We start from the raw sequence: 24,906 nt of genomic DNA on the forward strand, positions 1-24,906 counted from the left end.
TCCTCAAAGTTAAGCACATTGTGTTAGGCAGCGTGCTTATTAGCAACTGGTTGGTCCAGCTGTCTCCTGCCCACAGTTTGGCAGTGGCCATTCATTTGGACCGACAGCTTGTTAATGGTCATGCCAACACAGAATGCAGCACAGTGGTTGTTGCTAAGTTGGCAGATTACATGGTTTGATGGGCTGGGCACAGCCACCTCCTATCCTCCCAGCTCCCACTCCAGCTCCGCACATGCCTTCTTCACACCAGTGCATCAGCACATCTGTAGTCATTTCCTTTTCTCTTCTTCCCTCTCTCCTCAACCATGACCTGCTGCTGCTGCTGCACCTACTAGTTCACTTTTCTGTCCCAGTCATGTCCCTGCATGCCTCTACAGGCAGTACTAGTATTTTGCCACTCTCCCCCTCCTCACACCATAACTCTCTTGTACCTTCACGTTCTACACGAGCAAGGATTGCTGCTTACCTCAGTCCCTGGGGATGACACTAGCAAGTCTGTGAGTGATGTAAGTGTGAACGTTTGTGTATTTTCTTTTGTCTATATTTGGTGAAGAACTCAGTTTGGTGGCTAATAATATTTAACAGCATTTTTTCAATATGCCTGTCTGTCACTCAGTGCCTCCTCTATGTGTCGAGCAGCCATCCATTCTTCTCATATTGTCATTGGTGTTCTCTGTAAGTTATACACATGCTCTGTAATACTGTCATGTGGAAGAAGGTGTAATTAGACGAATGACGAACACTAACTATATATACAGTTACAGAACATTCCACTACAATGATTCTTGACATTTGTGGATACTTCTCAAATGTACTCGAACTAAATATAGAAATTAAAATTTTACAGTTCAGGTAAGTTTTGAACTCACGACCCTCCATGCAAAAGTCTAGTATCATAACCACTACACCATGGTGACTGTGCCACTCAGCTTCTTGTGCAACATTGCTCCCTCGTTAAGAGAACAGCATCTCGGTGTTATGTCCTCCTAGTCCGGGAACGAGTCATTGGTCCTGCATACTCTGATTCCCGATGACTGATGTTCGCCCTGGCGGTGATCTGCTTAGAACTTCCTTTGCTGCTGTGCTCTTCGTCACCTTTCCACTTGTTGCCTGTCATTGGAGCTTTGAATTTACCCTGGGTTGCAGGATCCTTATAAGGCTTCATTCAAAGGACGTCGACCGTATCTCTGATCTTTCATTGTCTTGTGTCGGGGTCAAAATCTTCAACTTCATAAGTAACATCAGACACTTATTTTACAACCTTATAAGGTTCAAAGTATCACCTGAGGAGCTTCTCAGAGAGACCAAACTTCCGAACAGGAGTGAAGATCCAGACGAGGTTCCCAGGATGGTAGACAACAGGGCGGTCCCTTACGTCATACCTTCGGTGGTCACTTACTTGAGCCTGCAGCATGCGGAGTCAAGCTAACTGCCGAGCTTCCTCAGCTCTGGTTAACACCTGGCTGATGTAGTCATCGTCCACATCATCAGGATGCAACGGAAACACAGTGTCCATCATCGTAGTTGCCTCACACCCATGCACCAGGAAAAATGGCGTAAATCCTGTGGTGTCTTGTTTGGCAGTGTTGTAGGCAAACATCACAAATGGTAGCACCTTATCCCAGTTGCTCTGCTCAACACTGACGAACATTGATAGTATGTCAGCCAAGGTCTTATTAAGGCGTTCAGTAAGCCCGTTAGTTTGTGGATGGTAGGTAGTCGTCATGTGATGAGTAATGTTGCACCGATGGTTTATCTCTGTCACAAGATCTGATTGAAAAACTTTCCCTTGATCCGTAATTAACAACCTTGGGGCACTGTGTTTTAATACAATGTCTTCCACGATGAATTTGGCTACCTCGAATACTTTCGCTATTTTCACGGCTTTTGTAATGGCATAGTGAGTCAGATAATAAATGCAAACAATAATCCATCTATTGCTACTAGAAGACTTTGGAAATCATCCGAGGAGGTCAATCCCAACACGCTGGAAAGGCATTTCGACTGGTGGAATTGATATGAGTCGGTCAGGTGGTTTCTGAGGAACTGCCTTTCTCCTCCGGCACTCTCGACAGTGCGACACATAGTGACGGACACTTCTAAATAAAACTGACCAAAAAAATCTCTTGCGGAGTCTATCGTATGTCTTAATAAATCCTAAATGTTGGGCCTCAGGTATGACATGGAATTTCTGTAGAACATCTAAGCGCATGTGTTTAGGAATCACTGGTAGCCACCTCTTTCCAAACAGATCAAAGTTTTTCTTGCAATGTAATCCATTAACTACCTTAAATTGTCAATTCACAACCTCTGACCAATTTAAGGCAAGCATAATTTGAGATATCTTGGCGTCCTCCTTCTGCTCAGCAGAGAGATCCTGGAGTGCAGTGAGACCGTCACTATCTTCATCAAAGTCTTGATGGTCTTGCACAGGTTTTCTTGAGAGGAAGTTGGTATGTTGGTGTTTTCTTCCTCTTTTGTACACTATGGTAGTGTTATACTTTTGAAGACATAGTGACCACCTGGCAAATCGTCCTGTTGGATCCTTAAGACCTGTCAACCAACAAAGTGAATGACGGTCTGTAACAACTGTGCATGGCCTTCCATAGAGATACTGTCGAAATTTGCACACAGCCCAGATCACAGCAAGACTTTCTCTTTCTGTAGTTGAGTAGTTTCTCTCAGATTTTGTAAGTGTCCTAGAAGCATAGGCTATAACCTTCTCTTTTCCATCGGAAATTTGAGCTAGAACAGCACTGATCCCTTACCCGCTGGCATCTGTGTGTAGTTTGGTAGGTGCTCTCTCATCATACAGACCAAGTAGAGGGTCAGTCGTCCGAGCTTTTCGCAGCACATTGAAAAAATCTTGTTGAACACCACACCAGATAAATTTAGATCAGCTTTTAACAACTCTTAGAGTGGCCTGGCTTTGATACAAAAGTCTTTGACAAAACAACGGTAATAAGAACATAATCAGAGGAAGCTTGCCACAACTCTAATACTTTTAGGTATAGGAAATTCCGTTATAGATCTCAATTTTTCTGGGTCTGGCCACAGACCGTCGTTTGACTTAAGGTGTCAAAGTATTTTAATGTCTTTTGCTCCAAAGAGACACTTTCTTGGATTAAGTTTCAGTCTGCCTTGTTGGAGACACTTAAGAATGGCCCTCAGTCGTTTTACATGTTCATCAAATACCTCTGAGAACACTATAATGTCATCTAAATATCAATGACACATACCCACTTCAGGTGCCTTAGAAGATTATCCATCATCTGTTCAAGAGTTGCTGGTGCATTACACAACCCAAACGGCATTACCGCAAACTCATACAGGCCCTCAGGGGTGATGAATACAGTTTTCTCATGATCAGCCTCAAATACTTCGATTTGCCAGTATCCCGAGTACATGTCCATGTTTGAGAAAAAATTAGCCCCCTTCAGACAATCTAGTGTATCATCAATTCGTGGAAGAGGGTAAACGTCCTTTTTAGTTATCTTGCAATCAACACAAAAGCGCCCGTTGCCATCCTTCTTCCTGACTATAACCACTGGTGACAACCATGAGCTCTGCGAAGGCTGAATGATGTCATTCTTCATCATTTTCTCTACCTCATCATGAATTATTCGATGTTCCATTGCTGACACACAGTATGCTCTCTGGCTTATTGGTTGATCGTCTCCAGTGCTAATCTGATGCTTCACTGTCAATTTGTCTAAGTTGCTCTTCACCTGTGGATTGAAGCATTCAGAGAACTCTTAAAGAATGGCAAGTAGCTTCTTCTGTTGTCTCTTAGTGAGATATGCTGATAGTCGAATTAGAAGATCTTGAATTGTAGTGGTAGCACTACTTTCACCCACAGACAGCATGGGAGATTTCTATGTTGCTCAGCTGTTATTCAATTACCAGCTCAGCGTTTGCTATGCACATGCTGTCTTGGAAGGCTCTGCGGTTCTCAGTAACAGTTAACAATCCACAATTCTCTCAATCAGTTCTTAAACGAGACGAAAGAGGCTGGGATGACAAAGTTATTCTTCAGTGGTATGCTTCTCTTACATTCCACTACAAGATCCGTGGGTTGATGTATGGCACGACATGTGACAATAACCTTTCTAGCACTGACAGCAGGAAAGATCACTTCATCCATCACACATCGTCTCCACACACTCGGATGCGCATCTTCCTGTCCACAGTATCTCAGCTCGTCTAGCATAATCTTCGAGCGACCACAATCCATAATTGCCTGAGAACCTTTCAAAAAGTCCCATCCGACAATGACATCATGACTACACTCTTGTAAGACGATGCATTCAAATGGTTGTGTATGGCCTCTTATACCCATACAAATGGTACATCTTCCTGTAGGTTTTACATATTTCCAATTAGCCACCTTCAGCAGAGATGTTTTGTTGTCAACGAATACGGTTTTCTGCAACAGCCAACAGTACTTCTCCAAAATGACTGAATATGATGCTACAGAGTCCACAAGAACTTGGGCTGGTCGGCCATTCATGAGGATATCAACATAGTTTCCTATCATTTTTGTAGTGATCGACAGTGGGGGATTTTTCTCTTTGGTGGCCCTTTAGTTTTTCAGGTTGCAGTGGCTAGGTGATCGGCTGGAGCTTCTAAACGGCGATGGAGACCTTGATTGGCATGTTGGGGAGCATCCTCTCCACCAGCTAGCTTGCGGCGATGGTGACCTACGTCGTCCTGCATCCACATCTTCTTGTTCATCTTCGTTACCCCAAAGTTGGCGTCGGCTAAGATCAGTCTGCTGTCTTCTGGCATGGGTGTCATCAAATATCCACTGCCTTTCTCGAAAATAGTGCACCACATGTCCTGGTTGTCTCCAGTGGAAACATACTGGTTGGTTATCCTGGGTCCTCCAGATTTCAGTCTTCCTTAGTGTTCAAACAGGTTCCTCATGCGGCATTGTAGGAACGTAACTTCACCTGGGTCTCAACTTTTTCACCGTTTTAAAGGGAAATGAAGGACAAGAGATTGGGTTCAATGTCTGTTCCACTTCCACCCTTATGACCTCTCGACCTGTCTTGGTTTTTAGTTCGCCATGCAATCCAAGTGCCTTCTGAACTTCCTCTCTCACTATCTGATTAAGAACATTTGTGAAATCAGTTCTTTCCTCCATCACAGACATCCATACGACATTTGGAAGCTGTTCAAACTTCTTGCATGTAATTCTTTTTTGCTGCATTGTCTCCATATACTGATACTATTTTATGAAGTCGTCTGCTGTCGAAACCTCCTTCAGCAGTAGGGCTTGATACATGTCCTCAGGAACACCCTTCATGAGATGTGCAATCTTATCTTCCTCCTTCATTCCAGGATCAACTATTTTACATAGCTACAAGATGTCTTGAATGTAGGATGCTGTAGTTTCTCCTGGACGCTGTGCCCTGCACTTTAATTTATCTTCAGCCTAGCACTTCTGTCATTGTGTGTCACCGAAATACTTGTGCAGTTCCACCTGGAATACTTCCCAGCTTGTGAACTTCTCCTCACTGTTCTCATACCGTTACTTGACAGTGCCCTCCAAATAGAAAAATACGTTAGCCAAACATACGATGTCATCCCATTTATTAAATTTGGTTATACGCTCATATACCTTCAGCCACTTGTGTGGATCTTGGCCATTGTCACCAGGGAACCTGAAAGGATGTCTCAAGTGGTGGCACACAGTTGCTGTCATTGTAATGTCCTCTTCTTCTTCTGTCTCTGATAGATTGTGATCTGTTGAATATGGCTCGAACTTGGGTTCCTTGCCACATAAACGGCGGCTCTGTCGTGACCTGATGGGAGCCACTGTGTCGTCGACAATGAGCGGTGCCTCCACCAGAATAATGTTACGTAGAAGAAGGTGTAATTAGATGAATGATGAACACTAATTTCACTTAAGGAAGGTTTATTCAGCACTTGCACACACTAGAGTGTAGAGTGAACTGCCTTCGGCCAGAACACATGGTAGATATACAGTTACAGAACATTCAAGTACAACGATTCTTGACATTTGTGGATACTTCTAGAATGTACTTGAGCCAAATATAGAAATTAAAATTTTACAGTTCAGGTGAGTTTTGAACTCATGATCCTCCATGCAACAGTCTAGTATCATAACAACTACCCCATGGTGACTGTGATACTCAGCTTCTTCTGTGACAATATCAGGTGAAACCAACCTCTGAATAGCATAAGTGTAGTTGTATTCTTCCTTCAAAGTAGCTGTTTTTTATGACAACGTCATCCAGAAGTAATTTCTGTACTTAACAATGTGAGTAGATCAGCACTAGTTTGTTATTTGTGTATTTAGAGAAACAATATGTAAATGAATCAATGAATTCAAAAGGGACTGATGTCATTTCAAACAAAATATTGGAAAATGCAATATCTATTTCTGCATTTATTCCACAACTCAATGTATTTCATGAAAGGTACTGGTGTCAGTATAATTTACAATCCTTCATATTATGTTTGTGGATACAATGCACAAAAAAATCTGTCCATATGCTTCTTTATACATTGTATCCTCTGTTTACTTCATTATTATGTGACGTGTGTATACCAGGGTAATATGTCTTTACAATTTCTGTGAATATGAGTTCTCAAAATTTGAATGCAGTTCTTTACATACTGCCTTTGTTATTGAGTTTTCTTGTGCAAGTGTCTCTACAATATTCATGTGTTGACCAAGAAAATCTGTCACATAATTCACTGTTTCAAGCCATTCAATAGTTTGACCACTGGGAGGGTCACAAGATTAGGCTTTAAGGTGCTGTCGACAATTTCATTAAAAAGATAGAGAAAAAGCTTGTTCTGGGGGAAATCAGCCATGTCCTATCAAAGGAACCACGCCACAATTTGTCTTCAGTGATTTACAGAAAACAAGAAGGCCATGAGGATTATGGGATCAAAGGACATGTTGCAAGAACAACTCCCAGCTATAAAATTCAGAGTATCTGGTTTTGGGGGCACGGATCCAGATGACATGGGCTGTGCTCAGCAGCATGGTCTGCCACTGAGTGGTGTAATGGGACACCCTTTTTTTAACATAACCTTTTTCTTATAGAAATAACATATACCATTTATACTATTGATTCTCGTACAGGTGAACATTATCTCAGTTGTATAACTAAAAGAATTTCATATGATTTTCTATATATGGTTCAACTAAAATGTATAAAAATAAATTAATTTGTTATGCTCTGTATGTACAGTTAAAATTATTCTTCTTGCAGAAATATCTGAAGTTACGAAATATCTGGCATACTTAAAATTCATATTATTAATTGCATAATCTGATGCTGACTATTAAATTAATTTCTGGATCCATTTATAAAATAATGTTTTAACTTGGTGATGATTCTTTTGCTTTGTAAACTCTTTGGAATATTGTGAGACATGTTTTTGATTGTGTCACTAATAATTTAACTTGTGGTGTGATACAAATAGAAATTGTAAAGTCAGTGTTATACTGAAAAATGTGACAAAGAATAAAATTCAAGAATAATACAGGTAAATCTATCAGTTATTTAGTCATCAGGAACCCTCAATGTTATAAACCAAAAATTCAGCCACAAGAACGTACCGCTAGACGCAATAACTGCAGCCAACAATAAGAAGAGAAAATGAAGATAAGTAAAAAGGTCTCCTTTTGAATATCTTAGGCCTCTTGAAGCTTTCAAAACTTGTGCAAAGACAGAGAATTTTAATAGTGATGTGTAAGATGGTAATATTACAGTGGTCAACTTTTCTCTTCACCACAGTTTGGTGGTGTTCACTCATTTGGGTGGGCAGCTGGTTGGCAATCACGCCCATACAAAATTCTGTGCAGAAATTACAGCAGAGTTGGAATATGACATGTTTGCTTCCAAAGTGGTCCTGCTTCTGATAGAATTGGATATGCCTGTAATGGTAGTGGAGTAGGTTGTTCTGGGTGCATGTATTGGCACATATATGGCAGGTGGTTGACAGTGGATGTGATGGACTAGGACATTACGTAGATAGAGTGGGTGTTGGAATATCCCTTTAGAAGTGGTGGGTAGGATTCCCTCATTTCAGGGCACAATGGTAAATAGCTGAAGCCCTGAACTGGACATGAATTATGGCTGTCTCGAAAAGTTCCTAGGTGGTCCCTAAGTCAGTTGGCACTCATTGATGTCACTGTGCAGTGTGTTCAACAGCCCTTGCCTGAGTCAAGAATGAGTTAACTGGTGCCACATTTCTGTCCTGTGCACTTTCTGTCTTTCTTTCCAGCCATTCAGCTGCCCTCCCACTTCCTTTCTCCCCTCATCCAATTCACTCGATGCAACCCCTCCTCATTCCATTCAAGCAGCAGCACTGGTACAGTGTAACCAGTAAGAACAATGTAGCCATACAGTGGTAGGTGTGTGTGTGTGTGTGTGTGTGTGTGTGTGTGCGCGCGCGCGCGCGCACGAACGCGTGCGTGTATGCACATGCATGTGTACATGTGTGTTGGGTGTGCACGCATGTCTTCTACAGCTCTGGAAAAGGATTCCGCCTAAATCTAGTGAAGTTCTCAGTCTTCTTTATGTGCCTTTGACAACACAGCACCTCTACAATTTGGTGATGTTCTACCTTTACTGCTTAAATTATTTACATTCCACTAAGACTTTCCATTACCATATTTCATAATTGTAAGACTTAGCAGAAGAACGTGTCACCTCAAAGAAAACAAAGAATGTTGACACACTTAGGCCACAGGGAACCAAGCAGAAAGGACACATTTAAAAAGAGCAAATAGGAGGTTCATACACTGTGCAAAATGTGTTTCTAGAAATGGAGCAGCTACCCTTCTGGATTACTTCACTGTTGTTTTTCAGAATCTAGGTTATATGACGCAAAGGGTACGAGTCAAGATACAAATGCAGAGTTCATTCTTTGATTCCTGCAGTATTATGATTTTATTTATTTTCTTTGTGTGTAATGTGGTTTTCATCTTGAAAAGTTATTTTCCTAAGTACCAAATAACCAATTTCTATATTGTTTGGAGTACACACCCCAATCTGGGTGGAAAAGCTGCTTCACTAATCAGAGGTAGATAAGACTGCACAACCTCCAACAGGACCCTGCCTGGTGAAATTCTGTAGTGTTAAACCATCCATTGTAGGAGTAGCTACAACTGCAATGACAAGCCCTAGAGGTACCACAGAGATGGCATGCCTCGGTCACTAATTTGCTAGCTTAATCCATTGAGAAGAATGATACGTAAGTGGAGCAGACCCTATGCCCAGCCAGTGATCCAATTCTGGAGAGGATCCAGCTGTAGCATGTGACTTGTGCCAGGATACAGTTGTTTCCATATGAAGTTCTGCCTAGGAATCTACCATACCATTCCCACCACAAAGTAACAAATGTGGAAAGTCACACTGAGAGGGTTAGAAGAGGTTATTCTATTATTCATGCTTAGACTTCCTTGACTATCAGGGGAGCTAATTTTATAAACTACAAACAGGTTAAGCTCTTCCCACAGATGTCTCCTGATACAATGAAGGGCCATTTGTGTTAAGTGGGAGAGCTCAATCTCAGTGTACAGCTCTCATAAGTTCTGGTAGAGGCCAAGACACCTCATGGATTTCCTTGATCTGGATGAATGTCAATGTGCTTTCACCTCTTAGGATGGGATTCAGGAAAACCACTTTCTCCTTCACCTCACAATTCCTGATGTAATGTTGTCCAGTCAGTGATTCTGTATGGCAACTCTGGACACATCATAGGTCTCTGATTTAATGTATCCTAATATTCTGGGACCAGTAAAGACAGTTCCAGATGAGTATGTTCACAATCACATTAGTTGAGAAGTCAGGAAGGTTAGCGTTTCTTGTCCCATTGGTGATGAGGTCACTAAAGACAAAGCACTAACTAAGACTGGGGAAGGAAGTCAGCCATATCCTTTTTCAAAGGAACTATCTTGACCTTTGCCTTAAGTGATTTTGCAAAGCCACAGAAAAATAAACTGTGGATGGCTGGATGGTGATTTGAAGCTGTGATCCGCCCAAAAAAAGCCTGCTGTATTACAAGCAGCACCATCCTGTTTGTTTCAGTTGGAAAGTCATCAAATGTTGGGCTGTTGTCATGTGGAGTTCCAGTGTCATCTCCTAAATCCAATAGCATCGACACAGAGATAATCACGATATACGCTAAGCTTCCATCTCACATAGCTGTGTAAGTAATTAGAAGAAGGATTAATGTAAGTTCTTTCTTTGATGACATCTGTTTGTTCATTGCCAGCCATATCTACAGGAGACTGTTGGCACTGCTGTTCCAGCCACTGACCACGTGGGACTGAGTCTCAATTCACAGGAGTGTCTCATTCTACATGGTCAAAACAGATAAGTCAATTTTCCACACAAGCAGTACCAGCATGCAAGCACAAAGTGTAAAAGAGATGCAGCCGAAGTTTCCTGCAGGCATTATCAGCTTGGTCAATTTCAAATGTAATGACTAGAGATCACCAGCCATATCATCCACAAACTACAACAGTGATTGTTCACACTGAAGCATGTAAACTTTTCTTGACTGTAACACAGCTTCATTCTGTTGCAATCCTGTGTGGGAGCACTCAAAACTTTAAAATGATGAGGCCCACTGTCTGTGCATAGTTTTGAATCCCTGACAATATCCTCCTGAATTACTTCTATGTGGCAGTATTCAAAAGATGACTGGTCATACTTTCTGTTTTCCTTTGACACATTCAAAGCACAGACTACCAAGAGCAATATTCCCTGCATAGGTCTGTTGATAGCAAGTTAATTATCTTATCTGTTTGATTACCTAACCACAACAACAGAGTGACCAAGACAAGCAATTTATTGTCAGTACATAAGATGAGGATGATGATTGTTTTGGTTTCATAGCACTCAACAAAATTGTTACGAGTGCTCCTGTAGAATATGAACTAAATGCTTAGTGAGAATAGTCTTTCCTAGTAAACAATCTTCTTAGAAAAATGGCCCATGGAGATATATTAGAGATTTGAAAGACTCACCAGCAGTGGCAACAACAATGGCAGCAGTTTTAATTACAAAATGTTTTAAAGTGAGCATTAAAAATTAAGCATGAGATCAAGCATGACTACATGCAGAATAGGTGGTATATGTGGCTGGCTGACCACTCATAAAAACAGTGGCCAGTCATTACGAGAACAAGCAAAAGTTAAAATTGCTTAAAGAAAAACCTCAGTTTTAGTTTAAGAAATATGCAGCACACACTTCACTGCAGAGTGAAAATATAGTCCCAGAATACACTGTGTTAATAATAATAATAATAATAATAATAATCCATATTTTGAAAGGTGGTAGTAAGAACCAAAACAAGAAACAAATGTCCATTAAATAGGGGCCCTAAAATGCATACTGTAACCCATTCGATTTATCTGTCCACTGTAGTGGACAATATTATTTTCAGTCAATCTACACATTCTAAAACCTTCATAAGGCACTGCACATAGTGTACTTTTTATTGGACATTCTCTTCTATGAGTCTGCATTCCAGCGCCATTTGTTGACCAATGCTTGAACTTCCAAGGCATGCATGAAGTGTAACTTACAGTATTGTATACAATTTTTTTCTAAATGTTCAATGAATTGCTGGTATTTTTTCCTGTTGAAAGAGCTTTTCATAAAGTCAAAATTGCATGCAACCATAAGTTAGTGGAATTACAGTTGCCATGGCAAAGTTTCAAAAATTGTCTGCGACAGTGAACAAAGTGTCTACAGTACTCTCATCTTTGGTTTCCTACAACAATTCAACTTGGTTCTAAATGATTGCTCTCATTTTCATCATAGTTTGTTGTTAGTAATTACTTGGAATTATTTCAACAATGATCAGGAATTATAAAGAAAAACTCAGTATGGAAGAGATTTTAGAAGTTCTGGAAAATAGCTATATATCTGATTCTGAACTTTCCCTGACAATGGATTATTTCAAGGAGGAAGATTTAGATGAATATAATCATGATGGTGAGCCTGATTCTTGATATACTTTACAAGAATCACAAGTCTTGGAGAGAAGGACTCTGTTGAACAAACATGTATGCCTGGTGATGGATTTTCAAGAAAATATTTGAATGGACAAAAGTTCACATATAAGATGGACATTTCAAGGAATTCTGTTGTACGTCTCACCACAAATTCATTTTTCTCAGCCAACTGTAAAGAGCATGTAACAGTAGTCAGGCCCCCAACACCTACTATGATAATTGTTTTACTAAAAGATTTACCACTTACAACAGTAGAAAGTACAAAGTTGTATGGATTTCAGAATAATACTACAAATTTTACACCAAGAAATGTAGGAGAAATGATATGTTACATTGGGGTTTCGTTTGCTAATTGGAAACTTGAACTAGACACAAACACGATTAAATTAGAATACAAAGTTTTGTGTACATGTTATATCAGAAGCTATGACAATGAATAAGGTTTTCAAATTGAGACAAAATATTCATTTTGTAGATACTAATAATAAAGATCCCGAGAATTCAGATAATTTCTGGGAAGTCTGTCCTTTGTTTGATGCAGTCAAATAGAGGTGTCAAACTCGTCAAATGGAACCTCAACTGTGTGCGGATGAACAGGTGATCCCTTTAAAAGTTAGAAGATCAGTGTCAAACCATCCATACTAATTAAGCCAAAAAGGTGGGGATTCAAAGTGTCTGTGTTGTGTGTGGAAAGTGACATCAATATCCTCCTGATTTTTCAAGGAGTTTCTTCAACTATACAAGAAGAGTAAATGCAGTTTGGTCTAGGTGCAAATACTGTCATGTGACTAACCGAGCGAATCAGTGTTCCATTTCCACAGTAACACTTTGATAATTATTTCAGCACATACTGGCTATTCCAGTCGTATTATTGGAACTATTTGGGTAAATTGATTTCAGAAAAAAGAGTTATGCAGGAGGTTGTCAGGAATATTGGTGCTATAATTCTCCCAAAGTCTGACAACAGCTGTGACTTTAGGCTCTAATTTCAAAGGCACTGGAACTTAAAAGGCTTTGGAACCAAGGATACATGTCAATGTTGGGATAAGAATAATAAACTGAATATTGATGTTCCAAGATTGAGGATGTGGAACCGTACAACACGGCCACTGGTAGTGTTGACAAGTGTGACCTTTTCATTTCAATTTATAAAAAACTAATTCCATCACATAGGTGGACACAGCACATGTTTACTCATGCCAGTGATATGGCTGTAACCAATTCATGGCTGGAGTATCGGCATGTGGCAAAATATCTTGGGTTTCCTGAAAAGGAAACTTTGGATATATTCAGTTTTCATCAGTATATTGCAGAATTGTGGATTACGGCATGAAAGCAAACTATTAACAAGAGAGGCCGAATTTCAAATGAAATCTTGATTGGATAGCTAAAACACAGATACAGTGTCCCAAATGCAAGCTTCATCTTTGTATAGCAAGAAGGCACAACTGCTTTCTACAATTCAATACAAAATAAACTTTGCATGAAAATACAGTGTCACTAGCATCATTTCACTTTTGCAAAGCTTTTTCTAATAAATTTTCACAGCTACTTTACTAGCATATTTAAATGTTCCATTCCTTTAGAACAGATGTCACAATTACTTTAGAGAATAAAAATACACAATAAAAAATTCCAAAAAAATATGAAAAATTTACGTGGGTAATCTATAACTTCGATTAGAATAGTCCAATTTTTGTTTCTGCTACATGAAACAGTTCCTATAAGTAAGTTCTACTTGGATACCAGATTACAAAATTTTCATCCCCAAAATGGAAAAAAAGACTGAAAGGATTAAGAGCTATGAGCACTTGTTGATCTTCACCACTACAAAACCCATCTCTTGTATTGCAAGCTCTTTGCTATTACAAATGACCTATAGAATGCAGTAAACAAATAGGACACATTCTTCTGTTATGGTCCATGGATACAGCACGCAGTAAACATCTGTTAGTGTTATTACTGTAAATGTTTTTTACAGTTCTGCATAACTGATTTACATAAATTAGTGATAATGGGAACAGTTTCTATTTTGTTAAGTTTTTGAAATGTTTAAAGCTCTAGTCTTAATTTTTCACTTACCAGGATAATGGAAACGTATTATTCCACATGGGAAATGATGGACACAATCTTTGTTTGCTTCCACATGCCAGACCATCACAGAAGATCATATCTGCCATTTTCTGTGTGGAATAAAATGTTTCCACTAAGCTGGTAAGCACAAAGATAAAACTACAATGTAAAAGCATTTTCCAACCTTTTCAAAACATAATCTGGTTCCATTAGAACTAATGTATGTGCTGCACTTACCTAGAACTGTGAAAACAGTTTACAGTAAGAACACTAACAGATGTTTACTGCATTCTATATCCATGGACAATAACAGAGGAATGTGTCCCCCTTTTTTTACTATATTCCATAGGTCATTAATAATAGCAAAGAGCTTGAAGTAGAAGAGATGTGTTTAAGAGTACTGAAGGTGTGTATGTCCTCACAGCTCTTAAGGTATGCATTTTAAAGCCCAGATTAAGTGGGCAATATTTTTCTCGTTTTTGTCCATACTACAATCTTTCAAAATATGGAATACTTTTTTACACCCTGTATATTACAGAGAGCTTTGAGAGATAAATAGTGAAGGCAGCAGAGGATCAAGTAGGTTAAAGGAGGAAGCCTAGTAGAAATCCTAGGGTAACAGAAGGGATATTGAATTTAATTGCTGAAAGGAGAAAATATAAAAATGCAGTAAATGAAGCAGGCAAAAAGGAATACAAACGTCTCAAGAATGTGACTGACAGGAAGTGCAAAATGGCTAAGCAGGAATAGCTGTAGGATAGATGTAAGGATGTATAGGCATATATCACTAAAGGTAAGATAGATACTGCCTACAGGAAAATTAAAGAGACCTTTGGAGAAAAGAAAACCACTTGTATGAATATCAAGAGCTCAGATGGAAAACCAGTTCTAAGCAAAGAAGGGAAAGCAGAAAGGTCGAAGGAGTATATAGAGGGTCTATACAAGGGCGATGTACTTGAGGACAATGTAATGGAAACAGAAGATGATGTAAATGAAGATGAAATGAGAGATATGATACTGCATGAAGAGTTTGACAGAGCACTGAAAGACCTAAGTTGAAACAAGGCCCCGGGCATAGACAATATTCCATTAGAACTACTGACAGATTTGGGAGAGCCAGCTCTGACAAAAACTCTACCATCTGGTGAGCAAGATGTATGAGAGAAGCGAAATACCCTCAGGCTTCAAGAAGAATATAATAATTCAAATCCCAAAGAAAGCAGGTGTTGGCAGATGTGAAAATTACTGAACTATCAGTTTAATAAGTAACAGCTGCAAAATACTAATGCGAATTCTTTACAGACGAATGGAAAAACGGGTAGAAGCCAACCTTGGGGAAGATCAGTTTGGATTCCGTAGAAAGGAGTCTGGACAACAGACTTTGTTACCATTTCTCTCATAATCTTTGAGGAATGTTAGAGCTGTAGCCAGTCTTTGTTATTTGTTGCCTTCTGTCTGGATTTTGGGAAACCACTTAGCATAAAATTCGTGGTAACCAAGCTACACTGCCACAATTTCATGTACCAAACTTCATGAACTTTGGGGGAAATGTCGCAAAAGTTTTATAATCATGAAGATTTTCATGAATTTTGTTGTTGATTCATGAATTCTGTTGTTGATTTTTATGGCCAGTTCATCCATGACAAAGCTAGGTCTACATCTGTGGTCCTCATTGTGAACGTTGATACAGCCATTTTTAGAATAAATGCACCACTGCTTCAGCTTTCACTCATTATTCCTTTTCTGTACACATCACAAAAGTTGTGATAAATTTCAATTGGTTTGCTGTTTCTTGCCAACACAATTCACAAGTGTCAGAATTTTCTATTGCATTGCACATTTTAACATGAAACAGAAAGCAAAGTAGTAGAGACACAGACCACATGCTGCCATTGCTGGATGCGTATTGTGTAAGAAATTTATGGTACCAAGATAGCAGCTGTAGCCCTGCCCACTGAATGGCAGACCAAAATGTCTGTTACTTTCTCTCTTATAAATATATGACACAATTGCCGACCGGGATAGAGGTTTTCATCTATGTTCTATGTAGGACACTGCATTAGCACTTATCCCTCAAAATTTCCTAACTGAGAGCAAACAGAACGACCAGGCGGCATTAGAACTTGCTGATCACTACAGTGAAAGCTTTGAAAATAATTTTTACAAATTTTCTGACCATGCAATAACAATACAGGCAATTTAATTGTCATATTGACACCCTTTACCTCATTTAGAAAAGAAATTAGCAGTGTGCTGAGAACTATTATAAAAATGTTGATAAGTTCATTGAGGAATTCTGTAACAAGGTCATTGAGTGAAACAAACCATTCTGTAGGAGCACAATGAAGCAAGGAATCTCTGCTCCTTGTTAGACTTACATTCACTGACACAGCAGCAAACAATATGCTATTTCGCATGACACAAACAGTTCAATCTTGCTACACAAAAAGCATCACCACAGGCTGGAACACGTTCTTGTGGATGCAGGGCGTTGACTGCTCACTCAGTAATCTCTTGGCTGAGTAAGAGTGGCCTAGTATCAATAAAAGATCATATCCAATGGGAACCTAATAATTTACCTGAAGAAGATGAATAAGAAATTTTGAGACGAACTTGTTACTTGTTTGGTAACCCAAGAAGATTTCATCTGTGAGATTGGTGTACGTGTCCAGCAGCAACTACACAATCACCATTCTGACACTTTACTCCCCAACAATTACCCCACAGATCTTATTCACAAACAAATATTTGGGCAGTATCACCCTCTGACTAATACATCTCCCACGTACAAAAAAGCTCAGAAACAACCTGCTTGTCATCCAGCAGCACAAAGGCTGTGACTTTCATGGATTAGTCCTTGCAAAGCAATTCTCTCTCACCAAAACACTCCCGACACCACCTACTGTCACCTTCAGTCGCTTTCCTAATCTCCTCAACATCATAGTAAAACCGTATGACATTCTTAACCCTTACTCTTACATCAACTTTTCTATCCCTGGAAATGTCCCACTGTGAAATCTATACCACGCATCCACCCACTGCCACATGTTCCATTCCCACTACTAGTAAATCCCACAATATCAAAGGTAAAGAAACTTGCAAAACCACACATGTTCTTTACCAACTAATTTTTGTCCACTGTACAGAATTTTATGTAACAATGGCGACCACTAAACTGGCTGAATAGAGACAGAAGAACTGCTACCTTGGGGTATGCAGCACCCAACTGCTGAACATGGTCTACAGCATGACTCAAGGGAGTGTATGCTATACCACAAAGGCAATTCGAATCCTCCGATCAGACACAAGATTCCCTGAACTCCTGAAAAGGGAGCTTGACCTCCAACACATCCTAACACCTGCCTGAACTCACTCTCAGTTAATTCATCGCTCCCACTCTTTTTCATTATATTTTTAGGGTTCTGTACCTCATTCAGCAAAAACAGAACCCTTAGAGGATCGATTAGTTGCCTGACTGTCTATTGGTATGTCTGACTGTGAAGAATCCTTTTTCTCAGGAAAGGATAGATGAAGAAAGTTGAAATTTATGTCATATACTAAGGTCTATTGTCCCTTGGAAATGTTGAAACATTAGGCTTCTGTATCACTCCAGTCAAAAGACACAGCTATTTATGTCACATATTTTGATATCTTGCCAGTATCAATATTGGGTCACAGGCAACAATCATTGAAATACTCGATTCCTAGAAAGGGCACATCATGCATGTATGTGTGCACGCTCTACCTCTACTCCAAAAGCTAGCATGTTTTCTTTCTTTTTTGTGTTTGCCTGCTGATGACTCAATGCTTCTGTTTTTCAGTGAGTGGTCTCCTTTCCTCCAAGGTATTTACATTCTGCCAGAACTTTCCTACAAAATAATCATATTGTGCATGATTTAGAAGTGTGATTCAATAAAATCCAGAAACTGATTTCATTCTGCAAAATCAATCACATGAGAATAGCACTGTGTGTTTACTAAAACACATTAATGAAACATACCGGACATTTGAATATTTATTTGAGAATAATGACACCAAAAATGTAGCATATCTAAAATTTGCATTGTTGTATACAAACTGAAAATGTACATAGAAATCTCTTTGTGTCCTTTTTAAGTTGATACAAGTATGAGAAGCAAGCTTTGTTTAAAACTCATAGGCATTAAATACCTAGTCACAAGTGGAAACATATATTAATTTTTAGGTGCATTTTCCAAGTATCATTTTCAAAAACAGTCAGCAGAGTTTGAAGTACTGTTTTATCACTCTAATATTTATTTTCATGGTGTAGTGTAGACCGGATGAAAAAGATACACAGCAAGTATGAAGAACGAAGTATCAACATTTTAGTCTCTTTCATTGTTTGAAAGAGTAATATGAAATGGGGTTCAGATCCCTTTTACTTAAAAATCTTGTCAAATGAAAACACAGTAATATGCATTACTATTGATCAAAAGATTAAACCAACAGTGAACAGCCACTTTACACCAAGAAATCATTAGTTACAGTTTAAATAAATACAAACAGTCTATAAACTGGCAAGTTGCAGATGTTCATATCACTATCGTTACTGTTACTGTGCAGTCAGAGTTCCTCCCAATAAACAAACAAATAATAAACAATTTATAGTATAAAATTTCACATTTGTTGCAAATTGTGTCAGTGATAGTAATACATTTGGTTTTGAAGGAATATTTTATACTACTTACTGCACAAATGAACACAATGCTGAAAATTGCATTCATCTATCTCACGGTACATGTACAGTGGTATCCTAGACACATTTCTGGCTGACAGACCAACTGATGATGCATCTGAGTATACCTTACAAACTAGTTCAGAACTCCAATTGCCAGGACTTCCCTCCCACATTGCTTAAACCAATAACTCAGATTCTGTTAACAGCTGCTTTATAGTTCAGGAATATGAAAATCTGTATTTAACATTACAACTCATGATGACAAGAAGCAAGGTCAATATAACCCAGAGGTGAGAAGTTGATAATACATTTGGATTGCCTCCAAAAATTTTTGCCTAACAAAAGTGACATTGTCTTTACAGTGTTTGGCCCACAATGTAGTAAGGTCTGCCGTTCTGGATCATGCAGTTTCCTCACAGAAAGTGGGCTAATTATCACATGAGCTAGTGAAACCAAGTTACAGAAACTGCTGAATGATATGCTGGAGCATGCCCTTCTGAGCTTTTCAAATGAATCAGGGAGAAGTAGCCAAGGAAAGATGTGTTTGAAATATGCCACCACAGCCATGCAACTGCTCATTGGACAGTTAAGAAACATGTATTTTATACATTTTGGCATTACTTAATGACATACACCACGTCATAAGTAACTTCTTTCTCTTATCAAAAGCAAAAGGAACCATGTGAAGAATTCTAAGTGGCTGTATCTCTTTACATAGTATTCACCAGTCTTCTCCAGAAAGAATATTTGACAGTTTTCACTGAATTGTTTGAGAGGAAGCTCTGGTACACACAACTTAGAAAAGAATAACTTTGAAAAGATAGTTCATTTTTAAGAAAGGCAACAATATACATTCCCCAAACTTTATGAATGAATCCTACAGATCATTATGGCATCATTTCTTGTTCACGTAAATTTAATTATCAAAACATATCTAAAAATATAATTATATGAATATAATAGAGGGAAACATTCCACGTGGGAAAAATATATCTAAAAACAAAGATGCTGTAACTTACCAAACAAAAGCATTGGTATGTTGATAGAGACAATAAACACACAAACACGCACACAAATATCAAGCTTTCGCAACCCACGGTTGCTTCATCAGGAAAGAGGGAAGGAGAGGGAAACACGGAAGTATGTGGGTTTTAAGGGAGAGGGTAAGGAGTCATACCAATCCCGGGAGCGGAAAGACTTACCTTAGGGGGAAAAAAGGACAGGTATACACTCGCACACACACACATATCCATCCACACATATACAGACACAGGCAGACTCATGTAAATGCAAAGAGGTTGGGCAGTGATGTCAGTCGAGGCGGAAGTACAGAGGCAAAGATGTTGTTGAATGACAAGTGAGGTATGAACGGCGGCAACTAGAAATTAGCGTTACCCACCAGGCCTCAACCTCCGCTAATTTCTAGTTGCCACTGCTTGTACCCCTCCTTTCCCTCTTTCCTGATGAAGCAACCTTGGGTTGTGAAAGCTTGATATTTGTGTGCGTGTTTGTGTGTTTATTGTCTCTATCAACATACCAATGCTTTCGTTTGGTAAGTTACAGCACCTTTGTTTTTAGATATATTTTTCCCACATGGAATGTTTCCCTCTATTATATTCATATAATTATTAAAACAGTTGGTTTAGGTTTTAGTGAACTGCCAAGAGCAAAATGTAACCTCTTTTTAATTTTACAAGTACTAGAAATTAAATTGCTTGCAGTGTGGAGGCACTGGCCAGGCTGGTCTTGGGAAATATGAACTACTAGCATTATTTTACACATGAAGCTAATTTCTGCAGAAAAGACTCTAAGTTATATGAAGTCTTTTTCATACATTTCTCAGAATGTTTACATTGCTCAGCTGAAAGCATAATGTCCAAAGGCACAACTATATCAAGTGCACTGATTGGCAAGATATCAAAACAACAGCCCCATTCAAAAATTGGTAAGTCTTTGTAAAATTGTGTTACAGGAGCCAACATAGTTACACAAAGAAAATGAAAGCTCAAATAAGATCTTCCATCTCCAAATACTTCTTTTATTTAATATCAACATGTTTCAGTTTATCACAATTATTATTGGTGAATGTGAGGGTACAAATGACAGTTCAATTTACTGCAACTACAGTAATTTCAAATAAAAATTTATTTAGAAAAACAATTGCAATAATCACATTAAATTTAAAGGAAAATTTCAATTATATTTATGAGTGACAAACAAGATAGGAACACATTTTTGTGAAATATTTCGGTTTCTAGTTAGATACTACAAAGACATTGTCAAGAAACAAAACAAAGATCAATTCACAAGTTAAATACACAGTTTTAGAATAATCACACATTAGTGTAATCATTCTTAAGGATTGTATTGTTTCCCCAAGCAGTTATCAAAGAATTAATTAATAACAGAACACAATACATTGCAAGTCGGAGTAGTACCATTCAGAGGCATCTCACTCTGCATGGCATACATCTTCATCTTTCAGTTACAGGAGAGCATTTTTAATCCAGTGGCAGACAGAGCACATGAAAACAATATGAACCATCCAAGAGGATTTAATCAATAATGAATAATTTGGATGACTCCTGTCATACATTATAAGTACATGAGGTACTACTTCCCTGAAAGCCAGGTGTTGCATTGATAGGTGAAAAGATAGTGAATGCAATAAATTCTATTGATGAAAAGGTCTCATGTTTCTAATCAGGTGGCAGTGTTAAAATAATGCAACATTTCGAAGAGTGTTATATAAAGTGACTTTGCCATAAGAAGATTAGTACTGTATGAATACGAGCTGCAGCACTTTAACATTTCATTTGGCTCGAAACCCATGAGTTTTCATCACTAGCATACACCAGGCATGTCTACATTCTCATAATAAATTCTGGGACAGTTTTGTGTCATATGTTAGCATGGATGCTTCCAAGTACTTTGGCACCTGTCATAAGTAATGTATTTGGTGCCCCCACTATCCCTTTGCAAACAAACCCCCTGTCATTCAATCTTAGCCTCACACCATAAAAATAATTATATATTGTAATATAATGTAGTTTAAATAATTCATAGCTGATGGTACAGGCAGAGGACTTGGGTTAAGTTCCCAGTACCACTAGAGATTTTTTTCTCGGTGGAAGGACTGGAATGGAGTGCCTAATTGAGGAGCATCTTGAATGAAAAACAGTTGCTTTAAGGTTTGGAGAGGTAACAATGGCTAAGAGAACATTCTCCTAACCTTACACACCTTCCATGCTGCATTCAAATGGAGGATGACACAGTGGCTGATAGGCACTGAACTGCTTATCAGAGCCAGAATGCTAAGTCAGTATGGACCCATAATCCAACAATTATAATCTTTGAGAAGCTTGTTTAGTAACAGTTTGTGAGACTTCAATGTAGAAAAAGGCTGATGTGTGTCACTGCTGAGCAGGTTGCTCATTTCTTGGCTGTGCAGTCTCCAGAGTGATTCTTCTGTAACACAGTAGTCAGGAGATGAAATGGCTAACAGTGTTAATCAAGAGAAAAATGAAATTTGTTGAACTTCCGTACTTTTACCCAATATTTGGTACCCTTCCAAATTTTGGCACATCAGGTGGCTGTCTAGTTTTGCCACAAAGAAGGACCAGTTGTACAGATGAGGACAGAGGCCATGGAGGGTGGAAGTTAGGCAGAGAATAGGAGGAGGCAGAAGAATGAGAAGGGCTGGGAGGAGGAGAAGAAAAGCTGAAAGCAGGAATCAAAGGCAACAAGAGGAGTGAAAGAGGGGTAGAGGATAAAGATATAGAGGCAGAGGGGAAAGCTAGTCGAAGAGGAAAGAAATGGAGGGGAAAGCTAGGAGAAAAGTAAAGAAATAAGTGGAGGAAAGTAGGAAAATAGAAAAACAAAAAGGCAGAGGAGAAAAGGGGATGGGCTGAAGAAGTTAAGGCAGAGTAGGAAAATAGGGGGGAGTAGGAGGGGATGGGGCAGAGTAGGAAAGTGTGGAAAAGGGGGGAGGGAGGGGGAGAGTAGGAAAGAATGGGGCAGAATAGGAATGGAGGGTGAAAAGAAGGATAGAACAGGGCAAAGAATAAAAGTAGTGGGAAGAGAAGGATGAATGTGAGTCTCAAGTTTTGGGGTAACGTCGCAACACACAACTTAAGGAAGTAAACAACTTCAGGTTGTAGTTGGGGAGTCAATTTAAACCAAGTGGAATTAGAAAAGAAAGAAAGATATGGATACTGGTGCAATGACGTTCAGCACACACAGAAGATAGGAGCAATGCACAATTGCAGTTATGAAGGGCCTTGGAAGAATTAAGAAGTGGAGTTTGTCAGTTAGTTCTCCTTTTTCCCACTTTCCCACTTTTATGTGATAGAAAGAAACAATTCTATCACTGTTAACATTTATCACATATGATAAAGCAGCACAGATTGCATCACTTTTGATTAGGTAATTGCACCTACCTTCCATAAGGGGCAGATAACACAAGTGATATTAATAGAAATATGTATATGGAAGGTAATTAAGCATTAATAAGCTCTCAGCAGCAACTACTGAGCTTTTCAGCTTATGGTACACATCTTCACATGCAATTTCCATTTCTGAATACAAGAAAGTAGAACAGAACAACATTTTTGAACAGCCAAAATAATAATTTGTCATTGGACTTGAGACAGAGTATTCTTCTTCTTTTGCAGACATCTTTTGTTTTGAAACCATATTGATACAACTTTCACACTTAAACCTGTCATTTCAGCAATACGTAATTTCTCTTGTGAATTAGGCCGTGGATTATTACTGAAGCTATTCCATAGAACAGCAAGTTGTTGCTCTTTCAATGTTGTTCTTACTCTGCACTTAAGCCTCTGAGAGGACACATCAGAAGAATTCCTCGCTTCTACATTAAATTCGTCCCTCTGAGCAGTAGTATCCTTTCCTAAGGGGAAAGAAGTAAAAACGACATCAGTAACAGGAAGCCATTTATTGTAAAATCTTGTGAATGTCACTTAGTAATATGAACTATTTATGGAAGACTGTCTCTCCATACGTGTGATTGTGAGGCACTTTGCTAACTGTAACTCATTATGGCAACAATGACATCAGTAAAGTCAATGACCATAAATTCATCTCATAAGCTACTCAAAGTGATGATTTAAAATGACACCCAGAGGAATACTGTCAATAACCAATACTGAATTATTCGCAGTTATATGTATACTTAACTTCTTAAATTTATGTAACAGATATCCCTATATATTATCATTTTTCATTTGGTCATTGGTGCTTTCTGTCAAGAGTTACAATTAATGTTTCAGCTTCCAAACCTTTCCTTCGCCCTTTACACACTGAATAGTCCAGGAAGATTAAATTAAATCAACAAGCAGCTGAATACCTGCCTCTTGATTAAACAATGGAAAATCCAGGATGGAATGTAATAATACCAGAGAAGGAAAGTTGCTACTCACCATATAGTGGAAATGCTGAGTTGCGATATGCACAGCAAAAAGATTCAAACAATTATAGCTTTTGGCTGTTAAGGCCTTTGTCAGCAGTAAACACACATACACACACATTCACACAAATGCAACTTGTACACACGTCTGCAGTCTCAGAGAACTGAAACCACACCGTGAGCAGCAGCACCAGGGAGTGGTGGCTGGGTGGGGGTAAGGAGGAGTCTGGGGTGGGGAGGGGGAGGGATAGTATGGTGGAGTGGCAGACAGTGAAGTGTTGCAGTTTAGATGGAGGGCAGGAGAGAAGGTGTGAAGGGGGGAGGGGGTAAGTAGCGGAAAGGAGAGAAATTAAAATAAATGAAAAGACTGGGTGTGGCGGTGAAATCACGGCTGTGTAGTACTGGAATGGGAACAGGTAGGTGGCTGGATGGGTGGGGACAGTGACTAATGAAGGTTGAAGCCAGAAGGGTTACGGGAACATAGGATCTAGTTCAGGGAAAGTTCCCACCTGCGCAATTCAGAAAAGCTGGTGTTGGTGGGAAGCATCCATATGGCACAGACTGTGAAGCAGTCAATGAGATGAAGGGTATCATGTTTAGCAATGTGTTCAGCAACAGGGTGGTCCACTTGTTTTTTTGGCCACAGTTTGTCGGTGGCCATTCATGCAGACAGACAGCTTGTTGGTTGTCATG

The 24,906-nt window shown here is 39.1% G+C and overlaps 1 protein-coding gene across 14 annotated transcripts in view; it reads right to left on the bottom strand.

Annotated features, from left to right (window-relative positions):
• LOC126176969 (longitudinals lacking protein-like) overlaps positions 1-24,906 on the bottom strand; it is a 316,573-nt gene that overhangs the window by 173,270 nt on the left and 118,397 nt on the right. Inside the window, exon 6 of one of the 14 annotated variants that reach the window (XM_049924177.1) lies at positions 20,982-23,697. The exons of the other annotated variants lie outside the window; for them this stretch is intronic. Coding sequence (XP_049780134.1) covers positions 23,420-23,697 — 278 coding nt within the window. The 3' untranslated portion in view covers positions 20,982-23,419. Of the gene's footprint in view, positions 1-20,981; positions 23,698-24,906 lie in introns of those variants that run through there. 14 annotated transcript variants of the gene reach the window in all.

Source organism: Schistocerca cancellata, chromosome 3 (genome assembly GCF_023864275.1).
Source record: "Schistocerca cancellata isolate TAMUIC-IGC-003103 chromosome 3, iqSchCanc2.1, whole genome shotgun sequence".
Taxonomy (NCBI): Eukaryota; Metazoa; Arthropoda; class Insecta; order Orthoptera; family Acrididae; genus Schistocerca; species Schistocerca cancellata.